The sequence below is a fragment of the Papilio machaon genome, chromosome 4 (assembly GCF_912999745.1).
Source record: "Papilio machaon chromosome 4, ilPapMach1.1, whole genome shotgun sequence".
In the NCBI taxonomy this organism is placed as follows: Eukaryota; Metazoa; Arthropoda; class Insecta; order Lepidoptera; family Papilionidae; genus Papilio; species Papilio machaon.
In genome coordinates, this window is record NC_059989.1 from 7,236,240 (window position 1) to 7,253,776 (window position 17,537).

General features: G+C 36.4%; 1 protein-coding gene across 1 annotated transcript; it reads left to right on the forward strand.

Moving 5' to 3' along the window:
• The first annotated feature begins 382 nt into the window (after positions 1 to 382).
• LOC106720398 (regulator of G-protein signaling 12) lies at positions 383 to 14,128 on the forward strand. Its single transcript, XM_014515085.2, has 14 exons — positions 383 to 528; positions 649 to 713; positions 2,879 to 3,061; positions 6,510 to 6,606; positions 7,241 to 7,297; positions 7,467 to 7,576; positions 7,816 to 8,037; positions 8,241 to 8,423; positions 8,630 to 8,805; positions 8,902 to 9,105; positions 9,345 to 9,569; positions 9,745 to 9,948; positions 10,085 to 11,419; positions 14,068 to 14,128. The coding sequence occupies exons 2-14, from the start codon at positions 666 to 668 to the stop codon at positions 14,126 to 14,128; spliced, it is 3,105 nt and encodes a 1,034-aa protein (XP_014370571.2). The 5' UTR covers positions 383 to 528; positions 649 to 665.
• The last annotated feature ends 3,409 nt before the right edge of the window (positions 14,129 to 17,537 follow it).

The following is a 17,537-nucleotide window of genomic DNA, read 5'->3' on the forward strand; positions in this document are numbered from 1 at the left end:
ATTTTTCTGAGTATAGATAAATAAATACGTTACAAGACTAGTTTAATTATATATATAGGTAGCCTTTGGTGTAAATTTCTCAAAGTAAACCTACACTAAGGGTGTCGTTAGTATCTTACTGTATAAAATTCATACACTTATACTAGCGTCTATAATCCTTCTGCAAATTAATACGCAAACGACAAGCACGTTGTTCAGCGAACGAAGTATATCCTTAGTTCGCAGGCGCCTCTCTGGGGCGACGGCGACCACTTATCTCAATTATCTAAAGGTTCTTAAGCCACCCGAAATTCCCCTACGACTCTAAAATTTACGACTTTAGACGAGATTTAAGCGGACGGGGCCTTATCTGCTTTATCATGCGATATTGCGAGATGCGACGCAATCTGTCGTTAGACGACTGTCGTGTCGGTCTCTCGGTACAGTTGTGTTACTCAGACTTTGTCTTTCACAGTTACAACTTAATAATTCAACGAATGAATGAGGATGACGCATATTTCTGTTTTAATTTGTAATTAATTGGAAGAGGTTAGTAATGCATTTGTTGTGTCTAGTAGTGTAGTGTACAGTTTATAAAGCGGACATTTTCTTGTATATATTTATTATGTTTGTTTTTGTTTTGTGAATTTCGTTATTAATTTCTTTCAGATAGTAACAGATATCAAATGACATCAGTAGATGAATTTGTGAATTCATCAGCATGGCTTATCAAGGTAAAATTATAAGTCATTTTTCTATAATTTGGTTTGAGTTTTTTAATATATAAATTTATTTATAGTATCTACGGTATTGAATGTAGAATTTTCGAACTTAATTCCTCCTTAATTTATGACAAATTTTCTTAAAAATATGTATTTTTTTCTTCGTCTATTTTTAGTTTCGTAACTCTATTTCTAAGAATAACAAATAGAAATGCAACAACGACATAAACACTAATAGGTGTGCAATTTAAAGTTTACCTTCGGAACCATGACTTCAGTAAGTTCAGTAAATGTTCACATAAATAACAACCTTTCCCCAGACTCTACGTCGTCTATTCATATTTAATACGCTAATTGAACTGAAACGCTGGCTGTTGAAAGTTTTCTGTGAATTAAGCTCGCTACACACCTTATGTTTTAACTTCACAATTACTGAGGTGTGCTGCGCGCTTTATATGCTATCTTTTTTATTGCTATAAAAATATAAAATTAAACTTCCCCATCCTTCTTTGCACGAAGGAACCCATTTCAAGATACGTATTAATGAAGGACTAGCTGTCAAAAAAAACTTAATATGTGCCTATGTGTTCTTCCAGACTACGTTCTACGTCTGTGCAAAATTTTATCAAGATCTATTGGGCCGTATCTAATCTATTAATTGAGCAATTAAAAGTGTTTCATCTTTTAATATGTTTGGAAACAAAAATATTATTCATATGTGTAATTTTATGTATTCATGAGAAATGCAAAGAAATGTTTTAAAATATACGTTTCGTTATATTTATTTATTTCTTTAAAATGTTGGTTTGAGTCATAAATTGTATATAAATTGCGAGCTTCTAGCTATGTAAATACAGCGGATATTTATTGTTGTAGTTAAAAACACTCAGAAACGTTTTAAAATAGAAACAAAGATTAAAATAGAGCAAACGTTTCACAATTGCGAACCAATTAAAGTCAGACGTATGTTTGCACGGTTTATGGATAAAAAAATACTACGTTTTCAAAGGTAAATCTACGAATAAAATGTAGCGTTTTTCCACCAAAAATACTGTTAAAGATAGCTGTCATGAAAATCAAAAAGGGCAGAAATAACAATATACAACATCATATAAGTGTAATCCACGTTAAATAATAACATCCTATGTATCGTGGTTTACAAGGCAATAACAGTGGTAGATCCCGCAACAACAATATTTGTTGGGTGCACGAATTGGCCGGGTCGACCGGTGCAATACCACGACCACACAGAAGACAGGCGTGAAGTGGGAGCAATTCCGCGTTTCGTCTGATGAGTGTGGTACCGGAGGCCTAATTTTAGTCCTCTTTCCCTTCCCACCCTTTTCTTATTAGGAAAGGATGGGAAGGGAAAGTGGATTTGGCGGAAGAGGGGACGCATAGGAAGGAGAAATATCTTCTTTCTGTGCGTCCCCTTCTCCGTTGATTAAAGGTAGGCAACACATCTGCATTTGCGGATGTCTATGGGCAACGGTCGCCTCGCTACTGCGGCGAATCCAGGTGGCCGTTTGCTCGTTTGCCACCTTGTGCCATAAAAATAAAAAATAAACAAAATAATTATTAACACAAAATTAAATATTTTATTTTATAACCTTTAACGTTTCCAAGGACCAATAAAAGTCCATTTTATATTGTGCTCTCTCATTATTCGCATACGACTTTGCGACCCACGTTTGTTAATCTCTGGCATAGAATTTTTTTTCTATCGTTCCTGATTAATTGTTATTTATGATGTCAGTGATGTGGCCAGTCCGCTATGTGAGCGTTGCGCAACCGCCGTCAAGCCTCATCAGTCATGCGCAGTAGTTAATTTGCAATCGAACGATCAATGAATATCGAAAGCCAACAAGCTGTTGCAGAATCTCTTTTATATTTTATCTTTCTCTAAGTTCCTCTAAAACTTACTTTTAAACCGGCAATTCGAGACAGTCATGAATTGGAAATGATGATTTTTGCAAGTGACTATTACTGAAGATTGGGAGCAAGCAACTAATCTTTGTAGGGATCGTTTGAAAATCGTATACTATATCGCAATATAATGTATAATTTTAAGGAAGTATACTCATTTCTTATATTCCTCTACAGACTAGAATTAGAGAATAAATGAATTAGGTACGTGTGTTTTCCCCTCCCGTGTCTAATGATTGGTATGTCGGCAGGTGTCGGGGGGTGCGCGCGGGCGCGAGCGGCATGCGGCCTCGCCGGCAGACGCCCATGGAGGTCGGCTAGCGGCGCGCGCGCAGCCCCCGCGCCCGCGCGCACCCGCGCCCCCCGCACCCGCACACAACATGGACCCCAACGATGCCTCTGCGCCAAGACACCGACCCCTCGCCTTCGATAAGGTAAGGACAGAAAAGGGTAAATTTTTTATGTCCTGTCTATCTTTTTATATTTTATCGAAATTACGTAGCTATTAGTAATAAAATTGAATTTTCAAAGTTAGAGGAATAACAAAGAGAGTTTTAAAAGATTTTGTGAAAGGAAACATGCGTAAAAAGGTACTGAATTCTGATATGACGACTGTTAGAGAATGTATGGAAGAGTAATTAATTATAAACGCTGTGCCAATGCCGATCTTTCTTAGGGAAAAGTGCAATCTGATGATTATCGAAATTACATTGTCATAAGCCTAAGTCTAACCTCACCTAATCCTGTAGACAGATTTTAGTAAACAAATCATGTGCTTGAGTTGAAGAGAGTTGTAGGATGATTTACATTCACGCTGGCACTACGTTTCCATTCTAACCTGCCGAAAATGTTTTTTCAATTAATTAAAGGAAAAATAGGTCTTTAACAATTAAATATGGTCATAATTTTATTGCACACAAGATTAAATTGTACAAAGCAAAAAGTTTGTCTTTTAAAAGTTTTAACTACGATGAAGAGAAAAAGAAAATTAAAAAATAATTCGTTTATCATTTCCCCGGTGTCATGGTTAGCGGAGTATCATAAAAACTCTTGCCCTAGAAAGCTTAAACTCTTGTGCCGCTTCCGGCTCGGAAAATGCCTCTATAATGCGCTTAATTTTTTTAACATTTTTGGTCTTATTTTATGAAAAATTGCCTTTTATGAGCATTTTATATATGTTACCAAGTACTTGTACTCGTAGTTTAATAAGTGGTTCGCTCAGCTGCCCTATTGCCGACGGACAGTATGTACTACTCTTTCACATAATCCATCCATATTTTCTTCGGTCTTCCTTTACCTTTGTAGCCTTGTTTTTAACTGTTCTCATTTCTTCTTTACGTGGTTATACTGTGTATATACCATGTCTTATTTCTTTTGGTGTTCAAAATTTTGTTAGCAGTACAGAGCAATGGGTAATTCGAGGTCGATGTATCAGATGACATAGATGCGTGTTGACAAATCCGCGACGGCCTCGCATCGCCAAATCTGTATTGCTATTACATCACTTACGATGCGTCATATACAATGGTCACGCTAGCCATATTATGAATTTTGTACCATCAAATATAAATAGTTAAAAACTGCTTTGATTTATTAATTTTATGAGATTTAATTATGTGTAAAATCTCTTCTAATTTAATTAATACTTTTCTTATAATGTTCATAAAGAACTGATTAACAATTATATAAAATTGTGCCGAGATTAGGAATTTTTAAACATTACTAATTACGTCCTTAACAATCCTCCAGATTGCTTTCTATTTATGAATACAATCTTTCGCATAGTAGCAACCCTCTTTTCTGTTTCCTAAAGCATAAAACATTACTGAAAGCAACTTGAAGCCGAAACAACAAGAACAAAAACATCTGCAAGATTAATTTCTTTCAGAAGTAATCTTCATTGTTCGTTGGAGATATACAATAACATTGCACAGTATATATGTATGTTAAAACACAAGAAAGCCTAACCTCAAGCCTCTAGCGCAAGAAAAAAATACTCATTAAAAAGTTTGTGAATGCACAATTGTGGATGAGATGGGATAGAATACAGCCTAGGATGATAACAAAGAGATTTAAATATAAATACTACAACTATCATAGAACGGATACTACAAGCACATTCCTTAAAATAATCGCACAGAATCGTCATTCAAAAATGTCAAACTGCGCAACTGAAACTATATCACGTGGACATCTTTTTGGCAATACGGTTTGGTTCATAATGTCCGTCTATTGATACGAGTGTGTGAATACGTTAAATGTCTTTTGATGATAATAATCCTTAGACGGGATGAATCTTATGTTCGTGGTGAAGCGAGGCATTAGAGATGGGACTCCGCCCTGCGATCGATACGATGACGTCACCGCCTCAACCTTCGCGACGCGTCGTGCCCGGACCGAGCTCTGCTCGTAGCAAATTATTTTATGCGAGGTTTAAACCACAGTTTTTGTACACCTCCGATTTTTTTTAAGAAATTTCTATTTGGCATTAACATTCGGTATTACATTTTAAAATTTCATCATTGATTTTAACCGAGAAAAATCATATAACCAAACATTACTGTCATATCTATATCATTTTTAATCATCCAAATTACAACCAAATAACCTTTATGTGCGGTATATGTTTCATGAAAACAGATGACTAGTTATAATGCATGGAAGACAAGTACATTTTTATTTATAACAGATGTCAAATAAGAAGGTATCCATTATGCATCTTCTTTTATATTTAAAATATGAAGATAATTCCAAACCAATCCGAATTTCCACTATACTTCTATTAAAACATATTGGTACCTCTGTTTGTTCATAGAATGAGAGGACTGCATAACCAGTAACCATAACAAACTTGACCTCGAGAATACCAGCACTATATCAGATTTGATTAAACTCGGGACAGTTCAGTCTAAGCGTCAGTTACAATTATGTGATTAAATTTGCATTGCACATGGCATGGATACAATGTTGAGTGGCGGGCTCTGAATATTTATAGATTGGAGTGCGGTGTTGCGTCTCTTTCATCGAGAACAACCTCTCACTAGAACCTCAGCTCACAAGCCTTCCACGGCCGATCTCTCAAGTATTCTTCTGAGCTAAAATGATCGACAAAAACTCTATAACAATGAGTCGTTTTCTTAATTTTATTTTTTTCTAATTTTGATTTTAAGTTTCAATAAGTGATGGTGACAAAATTGTCTATGAAAGTTTTAAATTAAATTGGTACCATCAGTACTTACGTCTATAGTATTGTAGCTTTGTACATAACTCAAAAACCCAATTAAGAAAACATCCCGCCGATGTGGTAGTGTAGATGTTACAGTACGTATATATACTAACTATATATAGTTTGTCGTATCTATAGTATCTTTATGTTACATAGTGTAAAAAACCTAATGTATTTCAAAATTTAGAATTTATAAAAAGTTTAACCAAACAGCAATAACAACAATTACAACAAGAAGTGAATGAAAACATAATAAAACCATCCGAAAGGAATCTCTTCTAATAAAACAAACTTCGATGACGCATACTGTCTAGCTGCTGGTCGGTAATCAGCACCACTCGGTTGTAATATTCTCCTGGAAATTCAAATATTTACACTTTTCATTCCAATGTTTATTAAAATCAATCAACATATCGATTTAGCGATTTAGAAAGTAAAGATGTAACTTTCAGTGAAGCGTGAACAAGAAACAAGAACAAGAATTTAAACAATATGCGAGTTCTTATATTACAATACTACACTATTTTTATCTCTTTTAATTTATATAATTTTATATTTTAAAAGAAGGTATTATTTCAACCAAATCTATTTTCGTTGTTTATCAAAAAATGGTATAAATTTTTTCTAAAATACATAAATTTCTTGGTTGTTTGCAGATGGAAAGTTTGATTAAGGAAATGCAAGATCCGGAAACCGGTGTACCCGTGAGAAGCCAAAAACTATTTCTCAGCGTTATTCCATCTGCTTTCATGGGTACGTAAATAATACTAACGTTGGAATACTCCAAAACATTGCATTGGTGAACGATTTGGTGTTTATTTGTATTAAATACCGGTCACTTTTACATCAAATCAAACGACAAAAAATGGGAAATTACAATATAGTACAACTCCCTTAAATATTAAAGAATATTTCGACGAAAGGTTTCTTTTTCGATCCTTATTGACGTCGGGCGATGCCGCCGGTCGCGTCGTCTAATTGTAAAATCAATAGCCCCTCACCCTGAGTTTTCACTGCCGACACATAAGTAAAGAACATATTGTTATCTCAGTTCTTTCAAGAAGTATGAGTGATATGACGATAAGTTATTGTACAAGTATGAAAACTCATTATTGTATTCACAGTCTACAACGGCGTTGTACCGACTCCAGTCGACGACTTGCCACTTCTCAAAATAGAAAGCACTGTAATGAACTTATCGATTACTGGAATATTTTAATAATTAAAACCCCAGTCGCTTATTGGACATTCAGACTGCGAACTGTCGTGGTTTTAAATGTATTTCATACTCATGCGTAAAAACTAACAAAATGATTTGATCGTTTTTTATTTCTTTGAATAAATCTCACGTAGATTTTAAAATGTAATAACTTTATTTTGTTTCCAGGGTACGATCTCGTCGAATGGCTTATGGAAAGGTTTAACCTTGACGAAGCAAACAATAGTAAGTTTTTAAATCAGTCAATGAAGACGCTAAAACTAAACAATTTATAAAATGAAATAAACTAAGGAGTATATTTTATTGTTTAACTTAATGTTAATAATTTCGATTTACTAAATTATTTTTATATAATGACATGATAATTTACTGACATTATTTTTTCTTTCTACAGTTGAAGCAATAAACTTAGCAAATCAGCTCTGTCAATACGGATACTTCTTTCCTGTCAACGACTCTAAGAATCTTGTCTTAAAAGATGACTCTTCTCTGTATAGGTTTCAAGTAAGTGTATTTTTAATAGATACCTGCTACTTCCTCACTTCGGTAGCACTCTTGACTGTTGCTCTTACACTTCATCCTTTCCAACTCCTCTGTCATATCGTTTTTGGTAACGAGTTGGTGTCTTTTGTAAACGAATGGACGCTTATGATGGATGCTCATCAATTGTTTTCCTATTCACAACAACAGCTATAGATACTGTATTTCGAGTATTCCTGTATCAAAGCAATTATACATTCCAGAGTCCATACTATTGGCCGTGGCAAGGGCCGCGCGTGGGCGGAGGGTCAAGCGCGCCGGCGTTGGGTCCCGACAACGTTGAGTACGCTATCTATCTGGTGAAGCGCACACTGCGCAACAAGCAGCGCCACGGCCTTGAGGATTACGAGCAGGAAGCACTCGCCAATCTCAAAAAGAACCTCGCCGCTAAGTGGGACTTCATCACTATGCAAGCCGAGGAGCAGGTAAAGTCATTTGATATATCTTTCTAATAAACTCAGCTAAACCTTAAAACATCAAATGTAAAAAACAACCAAACGGTAATATACTTAAAAAGCTCCTAGCACTTTGCAGTAAATTTAAAAAATATGCCCTAAGATTGTTCTTAAAAAAATAGCGGGTATTCTGTTAAGTCACTAAGTATTGCGTCACAAATATACATTACCAGGTGAGGCTAGCCAAGGAACGTAAGAAAGGGGACAAGATCGTGAGCGACAGCCAGGAGCGGGCGTATTGGCGCGTGGCGCGGCCGCCGCCCGGCGTGCCCTCCGCGCTCGAGCCCTGTCCCGTGCCAGTGCGCGTCCGCCAACCCAGGCCCAAGAAGCGGTCCATACATCAGTTAACCAGAGAGGTATTGTCAAATTTATTCCAATACAAGAGTACCAAAAAGGACGTGCTCCATTCTCCATAAAAAAAATAAAAAAACATTTTGAAAGCGAATCGGCTACTGGAACAAAATAGACAATGCGGAGTCTGTTGATGATTGATATACATAAAAAATATTTCAAGTTAGATGTTCTCTTTCACCAGTAAGTAAATATTTTTCTTCGTTTTTAGATCGAACATTTGAAAGCAAGCCTCGATCGTACACGAGTGAAGACATCGATAGTTCTCGAAGCGCTCGTATCATACGCAGAGACCTTCGCGCCCTATGACCCCTGGATAACGCCGCCTCAGCCCTCCAATCCTTGGATTTCCGACGATACGCTCTTCTGGCAAATTAACAGTCCCCTGTAAGTATAAATAATATAACTTTGATAGACGCACCAGCTATGAAAATTTATTTTATTTAACTACTTCTTTAAATACGTATATTTATATTAATTCAGAGTGGAGGTGCCGAGTGAGAAGCGCGTGCAGCGGTGGGCGCTGTCGATAGAGGAGCTGGTGTCCGACCCCACGGGCCTGCAGGAGTTCACTAGCTTCCTGCGGAAGGAGTACTCGCACGAGAACATCAGGTTCTGGCTAGCGGTCATGGATCTAAGGCGCAGCAGCCCCAAGCAAATACCCAAAAAGCTTGAGGAGATTTATGAGTACGTATTACGTTACAAAATGTTTGATAGGCCATAGAGATTCTTGTATTATATAATTATTCACTAATGGTCGTATTCTCTTTTATCTTTGATATTACAATTTCTAAACTCGTTATTCTCTGCCTTTTTATTTGGCGTATATTAAGGTTTGACAAAGTATCAAAAGCTCTTTTGGACATTCTGTATCTTAAAGTTTGCTTACCTCGATCGTGTTTAGAAATATATGCCTCATTTGGTAGAGAGTTCCTGAAGCCTGGCGCGCCGTGCGAGATCAACATCGACGGAGCGACGGCGGAGCGCGTGGCGGAGGGACTGCGCAGCGGCTCGCGGTACGCGCTCGACCACGCCGCGGACCACGTGTACGATCTGTTGCTCAAGAAGGACTGCTATCCGCGCTTCATACGCTCCGACCACTTCCAAAGGCTGCTCACAGAGGGCAGGAACGTGCACCAGAAGAAAGCCAAGTGAGTTCATTTGTATATAGCGAACTTATTACATTATAAAACACGTTAAAAACGTTAAGCCAAGTTAAAAATTAAAGACATAAGAATTGAAAGAATTTTAGGCGTTGAAATAAAGATTGTCGTGTACTACAAATTATACGTTCGTACGATTGACCGCGATGTAACCTCTCCATAGGTTCTTCAATTTCGGCGGGCAGGTGAAGAAGAAGCCGGGTTCGGCCGGAAGCAGCGGTGCGGGGCTGTCGCGTCGGCGCGGCTCCGACCGCTCGCTGTCCGGCTCCGCGCACGAGCTGGCCGTGTGCGCCGCGCAGCCGCCGCGCGCGCCCGAACCCCCGCCTCACAGCCACTCGCAGTCTAATCTGTGCGATATACCATTTAGGTAAAAATAATTTTTGTAATGCGAGCTTTAGCAACTTAATTATTTTTTACCCTGACTTGTATTTCAAAATCCATGATAGGTAACGAATTAAAAGTCACACAGATTGTTATCGTTTGTTATTTTTGTAACTTTTCAGAGATCCTCTAGATGATGATACGGCAGATGTTCTGCCATGGGAGTGTACTTCACGGGAGGGAGTTTATGGCAGTACGAGTAGAAGACGTCAAGATTCCGCCGCCGACTCCGGCAGTTCCTCGTCGGACGTGAGCTCCGCGGTAGCCGTGGCCGAGAGAACGCGGCGTCTTCCACAGCAGAGTACTCTGGACGGAGGACTCCGAGGGGCGCCGCCCCCACTGCGACGCCTGTCGGCGGTGGAGCCGCGCCACTTGGCTCCGCTGGGGTCGCCGCCGCACTCGCCGCGGCCGCCGCGACCCGCGCCCTCCGTGCCGCCGCCCGCCGCTCCGGCTCCGCCGCACCCCACTCCCACCATCAGCGTCAGCTCGGCCCCGGATGACGAGTCGGCCGACTCCCCGCCCGGCACCGGCTCCCCGGAGGAGCGGCGCTCCGTCGCCGCCTCTGAGGAACCCTCCTCGGTGTTCGCGTCGGCCGACGTCACTCCGACTGAGCCCACCGTAACCAATTTCAAAGCTCTCGACGATCGTTGTGCGCTGGCTATTGTAAAAACGATCTCTTCTTCTATTTCTAGTGGTGATGCGAGAACTGATGTTTCAAACGTAGATATTAAACTTGTAGAGGAGCCGTCGACTGGAGCGCAAGAGTCGGAGTTGTATGACGAGTCCGCCGTCTCCGGTGCGGATTCCAAAGTGCCCGAGTGGACGAAGTCGTCCGAGGAAGACGTCGTTTCGGTGCAAAGATCGCTATCTCGAGAACCGTCAACGACTAAAGAAGTCAGTCCGGCCTCATGTAAAGACATAAGTAGCGGAATCGGCGAAGTCCCGGAGAGCGAAAGCGTTAATGCAGAGGCAGGGGACCCGTCAGAATTAGATTGCCCTGTACATGGAATTAAAAAAATTCATGAAGGAAAAGAAAACCCGTCAGAGGCAGAATCGTATCAAGTATCCACGCCGGAGTCGACGGAACAGTCTACGAGGAGTGCGGTGAGCGAGCCACCGAGCGGTACGTGTCGGCCGGCGGCGGTGACCGCGATGGCCGCGGTAAACACGGTGGGTGCGGTGCCCGCGGCGCAGGAGAGCGCACGGCCGCCGGTGGCGCCGCTCGCCGTGTGCGAGGACATTGGGGTGGACGAAGACACCGCGGACAGAGTGCCGTCGGAGCTGTCGCAGCGTGCTCCATCGGAGTGCAAGGCGGCGTCGGAATCCGACGCCATAAAGAAAATTGCTCATAAAGACGAACTGTCGTCGGTTTCTGAATCCAATATTGTTAAGAGAGAGAATATAGGCGGTATTGGAGAGCGCAAACAGCGAAACGACATATGTCCGTGGGAGGACGAGTGAGTATTACCTAAACACGTTGAAAACTGTCTCAAAGAACTAAGACAATTCTGTCTCACTTTTCAGCTTCAGATTTTATTTGAAATCGGTTATTCATGCTACTTTAATTTACACTGCATGCCGTTTTTATTTATTTAACCGAACACATGTTCAAACCACGTGTCCAATAAAAGTGCATTTTTCATTGGGCTTAGTAAATTATAACTTTTTCTTATATATTAATTTAGTAAATGTATATTATACCATAAATTAAAATTAATGTAAAAAGGTGCGTTGTTATATGTTTACATAAGTTTTTTATTATTACCGCTTAATGCATTTTTTAAATCATATATATAATTTAAGTTATTTTAGTTAAGCATTATTTTAGATTTATTGTTAAAATTCTGCGACTGATTAGCTTATCCAGCAATTATTTTTCTGTTTTACCTTACTTATATAGTCTTTTTTTCTACTTTTTGTACGGTGCTATTTTTATGTATTTTTGTTTATTTTTCTGTAACTACCTTAAGTGTAATTTTGTCATTTAATTGAAGATTAATGCAAATTAATTTATTATGCCAATTATGTACGCATTCTACAAATCTTACTTTATTTATTTACTATGTATTTTTTTAGTTTATAGTGATGAATGCACGCAGAATATTGATTTTTTTTATATTTCTCACTACCTCAGGAGTGGTTTACATTGCCTCTCTATATAGCGATGAGTAAATGCTTTTATTAACATTGTTTTATAAAAGAAAAGACAAATACAATAATCATACATTATTTTTTTATTTTGCTCGTCTGTTTTTGCTTTATTTATCTAAGAAACCCCATTTTCATCCTGTTTTTATTAAGACTTTTTATCTTATTAATTACGAAAGAAAGCTAAATACAAATCAATGTCAATATTGAAAATATACAACAACATTTATGGATATAAAAGTTCATAGTAATCAATAAATAAACTACATAAAAAATAAAATAAATAAACAAGTGTATCTTCAGGCAATGAAGTGGATATGGTTTAGTTTGCACGAATTAAATAAAGGTGTTTATATTTTATTTTTTGAAATATTAAGTTGACTACAATCCCTATAGACATACATAGATAAATTAAAAACTGACATGTCATTGTCAGTTTTTCATTAAAAAATTGAACCACATGTTAATGAGCATTCTCTTCAAAAAAATACTATTAGTTCCCCCTTGATGGTCAGACCTCCCTTATCATTGGCTAGTGACGCAATTTAATAGTCATTCATATACAAGAAGGAAGCGAAAATCCCTGATAACTGATATCGTGACCTACCTGTATGACGTCAACAAGCTGTACGGAATTATAAAGAAATAGAGTAACTATAATTTGTAATATGCGGTTACTTTCACTAAAGTCGATAAACATTCCATATTCCTTGACTTCCGTTCTTCCTTTAATCCGGTCTAGGTACTTAATGGTAATTTCAAACGTGAACAGTAGGTACAATACAGGCCTAGATACAGTCACTATTCTGGCATGTATTAGAACAATTCTGTAGTTATTCGTTTTATGACAACTGTTTATATTAATAAAATTCTCCGAACCAAAATAATATAAAGTTAAGTTTTGTACAGCCAACTTATCTTTACAATTTAATACAAATCTTTTCTTAAGGTCGGATATTGTAAACAATTCAGTTACAAGTGTTAAGAAGAAAAACCGATACTGTGCCGGTGTATCGGCACAACACTAGACCTACTAAAATATTAACGTTTACGTCCCCTCACTACTTTTATCCGTGAACAAAACGTTTTTAACTAATATTGTCTAAAACTTGATAAAATACTACATTTACATCACATCGTTGAACGTAATGATCGCTATTTTTATTTCTTAGGCGCTTTGTTAAATGTGACCGTTGACATAATGGCAAATACTAGAACTATAACGTGGTATCGGATTTCAATTAGATTATAATCCAAACTTACTTGCAATATATAGAACAAATTACAAAACATAAAACAGATCAGACATATGCCCTTTGTTTTTTACGTACTTTAATAATTCCTAAACAGTTTCGAAACTAGAAGAGTGAACAAGACTAAAAAAATAATCTACAATATATCAAATGTCTTACTTTTATTATGTAAATTTTCAATTAAATTATCCCTATTAGTTAATTTAAAGTTTAAATCACAATTAACATAAGAATAAATGCTTACATAAAAATTTTTTTTGGAACGAAGGCCCTCAGCCTGATCACATATCTTTCGTAAAGCGTGCGCGCTTTCCTACCCAGATTCAAGCAGAAGACATTCCCGTACAGACATTCTTGTTTACGATAAATTGGTCCATAAGATTTTGAATGTGGTCTATGAAGGTTTTTCCTCAACCATCAGTGCTAATAAATCAAATGAAAATTGCTGTATACGTTACTGTACGCTAACTATGGAAAGAATTTTAAGTAATAACTATTGTGCAATATCGTCAACTGTTTATATTCGAACACACACTCATAGGGTGTTTGCCGTTAGAATTGTTTTCCCGTTGGGCCGATCGGCCTACCTATTATCGGCAAATACTCTGTACATAGTAATCGAAGGCGTTCCTTGATGGACTAATACGGTATATTAATATACTTTTTTTTTAACATTATTATTAACATTATTTTTTCTTTTCCAGGAATTCGTGCGAGAGTGACGCTCCATTTGTTAAAACTTATGCTACATTAGGTTATTTATAATTTACGTAGTTGATATTATTTTAATTTGGAATTAAATAAACTATTTAATTTTTTAAATTAGTAATAATTATTTAATAATAGAATATTGTGTAATTATATGAGTATTTTAAAGTAAATGATCGTTAATTATTAGAAAAACATTGACTTTTATTGTAATTGTAATTAAATATCTGAAATTTCGATTTCTCAACGTCAACAGTCTTATTGAAACATATTCCTATAAATATGCAATTATTACTTCAAATACACATCTTGATTTTGAGTTTCTATCGACCTTTTTTATATTGAAAAAGCTAGCGCTTGACCACGATCCCACCCGATGAAGTGATGATGTGGTCTAAAGATGGTACGCGTTAGCTTTGTAAACCTAGATTTTAAATCATAATAAGTATTGATGCTCAAGTTATAAAATGTAGAAAAAATCATAGCAAAGAAAACAAAAGCAGTATTTATTCTTAACGATTTATTTTAATACTTCATCGTACATACGAGTAGCTCGAATACACTTTGAATAATGCTTACAGTAAACAGGAACATAATAATACTGAGACGAATAATTAAATCCACTTTAGAAACTAAACTTAGCTTAAATTGTTGGATTTTCTCCTTAAAAAAATGTAAAGGCTCTACGAATATAATTCATTCAAAATTTCAAGAGAGCCTAATATGATCAATTCATAAACATAACGCCTTAAATTAACTTACAGCCGCACTGAAAAGCATTTAATATTTACTTAATCAGTCCCTGAGTGTAGATTTAAGCATCATTAAACGATTTTGACTGCGGCAGATAAGCCTTTTACTAATTCAATCGAAGATTTCTCTGCAAACTCCATCGGCGCCCATTTTGTACCCGGGCGGACAATTTGGTGGAACGGAGATCATGTTTCGCATCTGTATAGGGGCAGCGGCGGGAGTTTCTGGGGCTGTCTCGCTTTTCTCAACAGTTTTCGCTTTCATAACTTCTTCTTTTACTTCCTCAACTTCGTCAGGGTAAACGACACGGTCCGAGTCAGCCATAATTCTAAAAATAAATATACCAAATAAATAATAACAATAGGATTGTATAAAGAATTCAGTAAAGTACAAAATATCTAACATTACGTCATTTTCAGTAAACATTGGAATTGATAAGTTTTATATCGGAACAACAAAAAATAATTCCCATGACGGTCGGTTTGTTTTTCCCAATTTTCATATCTTTTTCGGTGACTGGCAAAACAAATTTTATTGAAATTGTTTTCATTCGTAATCTAGTTTTTGATGAATTTGGATGTAAACGATATAAATGCACTTTGCAAAAACCATTTCGTTTAAATCTATTAAAAGTACTCTAGCGCCATTTTAACAAAGACCGTTTTTTTACATTTAAGTTTCAATTCCGCGTTTTCAATTCCTCTTGGTCATGCTTTTTTATTAGTTTAAAACTGGACCCAGAATTATTGCAAAATAAAAATATTGCTTCTAAATTACAATAGTTTATTCACCTCATTTCAAATTATCTTGTCATAATGGTTTCATGTTTTTTTTACTTTGTTCAAGTGAGTAAAAAATATAAAGAGCAATAACTCTCCGCTTGATCTATACTAGATTCTTACAATCAATGTCGAAATCATCTCAGATGTAAAAAATAGTACTGCTATAACAATGTTACCGTAGCCTTTAATAGCATTTTAATAATACTGAAGATATCCGGCTAGAAACAACTTATTTAAATCTCATATACTATTTTGTCTATAAACAAGTTAAATTTATGATAAATTCTAACAAATTTCTACCTCCAAGCAAAATATTATGTTATCTAAATATATCTCTCTCACTAAAAGAAATAGGAAATAAAGAACCAAAGAGATTACTGCAATTGAGGAAAATCTACGTCAAAGTAAGAATTGCTACGAAAATCGAAGTAATAAGCTAAATAGCATGCATTGCTTTCAGAAAATATAACGGAAGATCACATGAACCGTAAAATAAATATTTATCTGATTATATTAATCTAACCGCTAACTAAAAAAAAAAATAATTAAAAACATATTAAATAAGTTGATATATTTTTAGTACCTAAATCAAATCACTTCAGATATATTTAAAACAATCAGAAACCATCCAGATGTTTAGTGCGTGATTTCTAAAATCTTTTACTTTATTTGAACACTAAAAACAAAGTGATAAACTACACAAATAAATAATTTTTATACGCCAATAACTTTCACACAACTCACTGATCAAAATGTATTAAACTCTTATAAAAAATGTAATGAAAATGTACTTACAAATTGACTTATCTGATAAAACAAGTCCAAGTTTTCGATAAGACCGTACACGATTGCTGAGCTCAACGTCCAGTGAACTAATGGTAGTACTTCCACTACTACGGGCTTATATCAAACTGCTCACGGATTTATCTTTTATGTACGCAAAGGTATACCAACGTCACAATGACTCATATACTCCCATCGTTAACATATCCTATCTTTCCCTGGAAATTTTCATAACATCAAACGTAGAGGTTTGTTTTTTATTTCTTAGCATTCAAAAAAATCAATATCATGTGTTTAAAAGATTAAGTAAAGCTTGTAAATGTTCAATAAACATGCTTTAGCGATATCACTTCCTGTCCGAAGAGGAAAATATTTTTTAAAAATCTATTTCAATGCAGACTTACATTTTAGTATACTTTACTTCATGGTGCAATAATAGGTAACGGTGTATCATTTTTCGGCGAACTTTATCACACTTACAACGAAACGATAAAACGATGTGCTTCAGTAAAAAGGTTTGGTATATAGTTACTATGATTCCAAAAAATATTTAGTACGAGTTGTTCCAATCTCTCCGCTATTTTTAAAAGGCATTCAAGATGACCTACCGGCACCTACTGGCTTTAAAACGGTGCAAAACGATCTAAAAAATACACTCATAATCATCTAAGTATCGTGCCGATTGGGAAGTTAGAACGAGGAAGGCCGATCCTAATTATTTAATAAAAGACATGAATGATGATATTAGGAAAATAAATAAACAATAAGTGAATACATGAAGAAAATATTGCTATTGATATGTTAAGTAATAAAGACTATCCGCTTCTAAAGTATAGATAACGATTGAAGTACTAAACGGGAATTACGTTATTCATAAGAACAAGAGTATAACCCTGTGCTGATATCAATTATCAAGGTGAACTACGTGTAAGTGATTAGAATCTTTTTCGCTGGACTAACGACTTAGTAACTAATATTTTTTTCCGACGGACAGGATGGGCCTTAGTGTTTTCAGAAGTATGTTTGTAGATATATATCCGTTTCATTGGGACAGCTATAATTGATGCAACTTGAACAATTTTAAATTATTATATTAATTGAACTATTTCGGTGCCACTCTACTAGTTCCTACTTCATAAAGTCAGTTG